General features: G+C 29.3%; 1 protein-coding gene across 5 annotated transcripts in view; it reads left to right on the plus strand.

Moving 5' to 3' along the window:
• LOC124423110 (poly(rC)-binding protein 3) overlaps positions 1–7,500 on the plus strand; it is a 163,398-nt gene that overhangs the window by 111,203 nt on the left and 44,695 nt on the right. For all 5 annotated transcript variants that reach the window (XM_046960512.1, XM_046960511.1, XM_046960514.1 and 2 more), the window contains exon 2: positions 735–990. In XM_046960512.1, the coding sequence (XP_046816468.1) occupies positions 910–990 (81 nt within the window). In that variant the 5' untranslated portion in view covers positions 735–909. The remainder of the gene's footprint in view (positions 1–734; positions 991–7,500) is intronic.

Raw genomic sequence — 7,500 nt, forward strand, 5'->3', positions numbered from 1 at the left:
AAATTTTCTGTTATTTCTACGTTTGAATTTTAAAAAAAAATATATATATATATTTCTATACAAATATGTACAGCAAGTCGTTTACCTAAATATAAAAGGAATGGAATATTCGAATTAATTTTATCGCATTAAAGTTCATTTATTTCGACTTAATTGCCATCGTCTATATTACATTTTTATGATCAGCATAAATCAAATATAGGTCAAATATAGAAAAAAGTATATATTGTATATAAAGTATTTTATGTTTGCGACAAAGGACTTTTTTCTGACCATAAAATACATTCTATTCGTATAAGTATATATACATACATAACTATTTATATTTTCAACTTCAGATATACATGTATACAAAAGAAAATAGAAATAAATTATATATTCTCTTTATTTATACATATATACATATATGTGTATATACATAAACACAGACAAACAAACAAACAAACAAACAAAAGGTTTATTTCTTACGAATCGTAATTATTGACGTATTTCTACATGTATATACATACATATATATATATATATATATATATATATATATATATATATATATATATATATAGTATTATTATAAATATAACATATATTATGTAGAAATTTTTAATTAAAAGTTTTTAATTAAAATTTTTAATTTCATTATAATATAAAAATTAAATTTCTTATATATATATATTTTTTTTTTCTTGTTCGATTTTAATCATTAATAATAATATAAAATATTTAAATAATTTCAGTGCAAGGACTGAGAATACCTGGGAGCGTTTGAGAAGTACATCCCCCGAGACCCCCCCAGCCAAAATCACACGCCTAACCTCTCCCCTGTCCTCCTTATCCTCTTCCGCACCCTTTCCCTCCGCAAATTTCGACAAGAAGACGTCTCATCACAGAAGTAGCAGTCGTGAGCTCGCAATGGACGGCATGGATAATAAACCAGCTCTCAATGATGACCCTTCGGTCACCTTGACCATTCGCCTGATCATGCAGGGCAAGGTTAGTCCTTATTATTAACAAAATTATTCCATTTTTAATCGCTATTCATTTCACTTTTTTTTTTTTTATTTATTTACTTATTTCTTTTTTTATTGTCATTATTTTTCTTTGTCTCTTTTTTTTTTCTTGTCATTAAAAAGAATTTGTCATTGAAAATTATTTTTTTCCATTAGAAAATTATTCATAGATCGGCTCAATCGAGTTTTGTCGTTGTAGTATGAATTTTATTATACCGATCGCATAAAAATCGTTTCGTCTATATTAAAAATATTCTTCATAGATATATAATAATATATTTATTAATAATCGTTATAATATTATATGAGCTTTGACGATCTTAATTGATAATTAATCGTAATCATCAGAGTAAGAATTGAAAGCTATATATACTCGATATCGAATAAATTTCTTTTAATAAAATACATAATTAAAATGGGTAAAACAAAAGATAATGAAAAAAATGAATTTTATATTTTTAAGAATTTATTTTTTTATTTCACAAACGAGAGAAGATACATGTTATATGATAAATACAATACAAAAATGTAGGATTACGATAAATTAACTCGTTCTTTTATATATAAAATTGATAAAGCCTTTAAAATGGCTTTGATGTAATTGTGTTACATTCCAAACATATCGTTCTTTTTTTATTTTTTTTTTCCTTTTTTTTTCTTCGTTTTTCTTTATTTCTTTCATTCGGCCAATAAAAGGCAATTTAAAGAAGAAGAAAAAAGAAAAAAAGAAAAGAAAGAAAAAGGGGACAAAAAAAGAAGCTTATCACCAACGAATGTTAATTATTGACGTATTCGATATGCGTCAGAGTATGAAATCAATCATTTTTGTTTTATCGTTTGCGTCAATAGAACCTTCCGTTCTCTTTTTCAATATAGAAACCTTCAGGATCCCATTTATTTATATCGTCATTGTGTCATTGTAACTAGTACAATTTTTCCTCCTCCTTACTCTTCTACACCTTATTTTTCCACCTTTTCTATCTATTTCTCCTCCTTTTTACCTTCGAGTTACGAGTTTTCCACGTTCACTACTTTGCAACACTCCTCTGAGAAAACCTTGTGTACGCGTGAGTGCGTTTAACTCTTTCTCTTCGTCTCTCTCTCTCTCTCTCTCTCTCTCTCTCTTTTTTGTCTCTCTTTTTGTCTCTCTCTGTCTTTATTTCTTTATATTGTCTCTCTCTCTCTCCCTCTCTTACTCTCTCTCTCTCTCTCTCTCCCTCCCTCCCTCCCTCTCTCTCTCTCTCTCTCTCTCTCTCTCTCTCTCTTTGTCTCTCTCTTTGTCTCTTTCTGTCTTTATTTCTTTATATTGTCTCTCTCTCTCTATCTCTCTCTCTCTCTCTTTGAGTATGTGTGTGTGTGTATGTGTGTATATGAAATATAAAGAGAAAAAGAGAGCTACATTGTACTTGTGTGGGCGTAGTTATAGTTGTAGTAGTCTTTGCGAATAGAATGGCAAACTTGCTACAAAGTTTACCTAAGCTTGCTACTAGAGTAAACTACTAAACTCCAGGCAATAAATGAACGGAGAAAATCGAATATTGAATCTTTTATATCGAATTTTTTCTATTACAATATTTAAATCACTCTTAGGATTATTTCGTTTTTTTTTTTATTTTCTTTCTTTCTTTTTTTTCTTTTTAATTTTTTAATTTTTAAAAATTTTTTATTTTTATATCGTAATACTTACTCCTCTTATATGTCTTTTTTGTATATATGTATATATATATAATATATAATATATATATATATATATATATAACATACGAAATTATATTATTATTATATAATATAGGGAATATTTTTTATAAATAAATAAATGTATATATATATATATATATATATATAATTGTAGATATAACATATATAAAAATTATAAATAAAAACCTTTTAGTTAAAATTTTTAATTTCTTTATAATATAAAAATTAAATTTCTTATATACATACATATACTTATATATATTATATATATAAAAGGTTTTTTATAAAAATATATTAATATATATTTATCGATATTTGTCGAATCTAAACTTTTATCTTCGTTTTTTATTTATTTATTTATTATCATTTTATTTATTTATTTATTTTTTTTTTTTTTCGAAAAAAATTAAAAAAAAGAAAGAAAGTAAAAAATGAAAATCTTAAGAATGATTTAAATATTGCAATAGAAAATGGATATACACGTTATTTCAAAAAGTTTTAGTACGTTTATGAATGGCCCTTTTCATACATAGTTTTGAATTGTTTATTCCAACACATCGTCTTTCATTTCTTTTGTCACATTTCGACATATAGAAACACACAAGAGAGAGACAGCCAAACACATATTTTACGGTTCGTTATATATATTTATATATATGCATATATAGAAAAGAGAGATCTCGGTTCCTCCATCCTCGAGGCCAAAAACCTCCTTTGTCAAATAGACACAAAGCCCTCGTATCGTACAAAGGATCTCGAAGGATGTAAAGGAAATGATAACGAAAGTTCGTCCCGAATATGCTTTACTATTTTCAACGTGATTTGAATTTCGTTTGTTTGTTTATTTGTTACTTCTTTACTTTCGCGAGAGAAATTAGCCGTTTTCAAATTTTTTTCACCCATTTCCTTTTAATTTCTCATACGAAGTAGTGTACATAGAAAGAAAATAGAAATATAGTCAAACAAAGTCAAAGTAAATTCATGAAACGTGTGTGTGTGTGTGTGTGAGAGAGAGAGAGAGAGAGAGAGAGAGAGAGAGAGAGAGAGAAGAAATTAAATCGTTCTACCAAAAAGTATTATTAATTTCATGTTTTATCATTCATGAATTAATACATTTAAATACGAATAAATAAATTCATTTATATATTAATTTAATTATTAATTTATAAATTCATTTATTATATGAATTAATTTAAATATAATAAATGGAGAAAAAGGAAAGGAAAGAAAAAAGAAATTCATCGAACGTTCCACCATTCAATAACCATTTTTTATTTTTTTCAAAAATAATCCCTTTAAACTGATCCCCGTGGATTGATGAGAGGGTGAGAGAGGCGGGGAGATAGAGGAAATAAAGAAAAATATCAAGCGCACGTGATATTACGTTAGATTTCATTGAATAGGAAATAAAAGATCGATCGATGATATATATATATATATATATATATATATATATATATATATATATCAATCATAGAATGGACAGATGAGAAAGAAGACACATTGAGAACTCTCTTTCTCTCTCTCTCTCTCTCTCTCTCTCTCTCTCTCTTTCTTTCGTGTCTTTAGATGCCATCGAAAAACATATAAAATAAGCCGATGATTCAGAGCCACGTTACTCTTGGCACGCTTGCTAAACCTAAACCGATTTATTATTGACCTGGGTCACGGAGATGATACTGTGTTCCGCACGTACGTCTACATATGTATATACTTATGTACGCTTTTCTCTCTCTCTCTCTTTCTCTCTATTTATCTGCTAACTGTTTTTGTCCTGTGATAGTCTACTACTTGTTTGTTTTCGTTTTGTGTTGTCCAAAAAAAAAAAAAAAAACCACAGAGAAGGAGAGATAAGAAAAAATTAGAAGAAGAAAAGGAAAGGAAATGAACTCTCTTGTATTGTATTTATATCTATTTACACACACGTCCTTATGTACATACACATTATATATGTTATAATGTACCTGTGTATAGACATACATATATACTATCGATTCTCTCTTTTATTTTTCTCTCTCTTGAGACACGTACGTTGATCATTGTATAGGATGGATCAAAAGTTTTTGAGTAATTTAAAAAATAACTTTTATTATTTAGTTTTTAAAAAAAATTTTTTTTATATTATCATTATTATTTATTTTTTTGTTTTTTGAGATCTTGTCGCTTAGTTATTATTATTTAATTTTTTATATTTTCAAATTGTAGAATTAAAAACCTAATCTTATAATATTAAAAATTTTTGCAAAAGAATAATTCCGTTTTTATAATTATCTAGGACTTTTGTCTCATATATATATATATATATATATATATATATATATATATATATATATATACCGTTGGTTCTTTCACACACACAGACATCGATTCTTTTTTTTCTTTTCGATAAACTAATTAAAAGGAAAAGCTTTGAGAGTTACTTCATTTAAAATCTAGATTTCCGTTTTTAAAAGAAATCATGTTCGACTTTATTTCATAAAAAGAGTTTCTATCCGAGGAACGCGCTAATTTAATCGACCGTCTAAAGTTTCGAGTAACTTCATTACACATTTCTTTCCCTTTAACTCTTCCTCTCTCTTTCTATCTCTCTCCCTTCCCCTTTCTTTTTCCATATTTTTTTCTTATTTTTTTTTTCTTTCTATATTTCTTCTTTCTCCTTTTCTTTTTTTTCTCTCTTCATTATCGTTTCATAAAGCGATGTGTTGAAAGACATGGACTAGAAGACAGACGTTCGAATCCAAAAGTAAAATTTTAATTTTCCCGCCATGCACTGTCGTTGAACAAAAAAAAAAGAGAGAGAGAGACAGAGCTATAGAGATAGATAGATAGATAGATAGACAGATAGGTAGGTAGATAGAGTGAGACAAATAAAATCTTTTGCAAGTTTCGTACGGGGAGCAAACGACGGATCCTGAAATACGCAAGAGGAGACTCTGATATCTGAACGAGTGCCAAGAATTTATATTTTCTTCTCTTTGTTTTAACCGTCGTCAACTTATTTTCTCCCCTTTCCCTCCCCTATCCTCCTCCTCTCTCTCTCTCTCTCTCTCTCTTCATTTTCTTCTTCATTTTCTTCTTCTTCTTCTTCTTCTTTCATCTTCTTTTTTTTTTTACAACTTGAAAAGAGTAATGCAACCATGGCGTAAAGTAATGCAAAGTAGGATGAAATAACTTAAACGTTTCAGAATTTTTGCCTTACCCGACTACTATTACGAACTTTTAACGTTATCTTGTCTCTCCTTCTCTATAAGAAAAATAAAAAGTAGAAGAAGAAATAGCTATTCCCTTTCCAGCTCCATCTTTTTTGCTAGAAAAGAAAAGATTCTGTTCGACCAATAGAATCGTTCAAAAACGTTCGAACGTTTCTATTGGTCGATTTAATATAAAAATTTGTCGTCAAATCCATGGCATCTATAACGAATACTCCGATATATATATATATATATATATATATATATATATATATATATATATATATATATATAAAATCAATACAAAAAGAACGAATTAAAATGAAGAATAATGACGAACATCAAATTGTGAGATATCCGTGATGGTGTCTGATCGAATAATCGATGATAAACGTATACAACACGGGCCGTTCTTCATCATGTACAATAACGTACTATTAATATCCATTGATTCGATAATTAATAGAGAGATGGCTTTAGATCGGTTAGCGTTACAATTAAATTATATACGCTCGTATGTATGTGCGTGTGTGTATGTCTGTAGATGTATTTTATAAATCGAAAATTTCATTTCCCTGGATACAGAGTATATTTCTTTTTTTAAAAAGCATCATGTCGATTACGTGTTCTACGCGTGTTTTTAAATTCATTTGGTTGGTTTTTTTAAACATCAAGGGATGTTTGAAAAAAAAAAAGGAGAGAAGGAAGGAAAAAAAAAAAGAGAAACAAAGAAAGAAAGAAGAAAAAGACAAACATAATCGTATATGTTTCGCGTGCAATGGACAGAGCAGCAGCAGCAACAGAACGTTTAAATGTCGCGCGTTTTGCGTACGAGATAAAACGTAATTATAGTTTTAGGAAGGGTGTCGAGCAGTCACGTGCACTTAGAATCAACTTCGCAAACACACCAACACACACACATATACACAGAGTGAGAGAGTGAGTGAGTGATTGAGTGTGTGTGTGTGTGAGAGAGAGAGAGAGAGAGAGAGAGAGAGAGAGAGAGAGAGAGAGAGAGAGAGAGGAAGAAAGAGAAACATACGTGCGTGTATACGCTTATATACACACAAGCGCATTATATAGAAGAGATAAAATCGTGAATTCAATCGCTGCCACGTAGACGGACATATGCAACGCTTGAACTATCGTATACGTACACATTGATATTAACGCGCACACACATACACACATATATATTTATATACGATCCATAATAATACACTCGCGAAAACTTAGCTTAGAGTTCGTGCTGAAGTACGTAGCTGAAATTATTGCACCTTTCTGCATATCTGAATGATGCTACGCCATCATCGTAGAAGAGCAGCCCTCTCGGAAGGTTTCCTGGTACTCCCTTTACTCTATTCCACTTTCTTCTGCATTCTCCTTTCTCTCTCTCTCTCTCTCTCTCTCTTTCGTTCTCTCTCTACTCTTGAAAGGTTTCTACTCAGTACACTTCACACCATGATCGTTCCCCTAGAGTTTTCTCTCTCTCTTTCTCTCTCACACACACACACACACACGCACATACATTTATCTACTCTTTCTTTCTCACTCTATCTCTCTCTTTCTCTTATACACGTCGTACACACATTTACACTCTCTTT

This window comes from Vespa crabro, chromosome 3 (genome assembly GCF_910589235.1).
Source record: "Vespa crabro chromosome 3, iyVesCrab1.2, whole genome shotgun sequence".
NCBI lineage: Eukaryota > Metazoa > Arthropoda > Insecta > Hymenoptera > Vespidae > Vespa > Vespa crabro.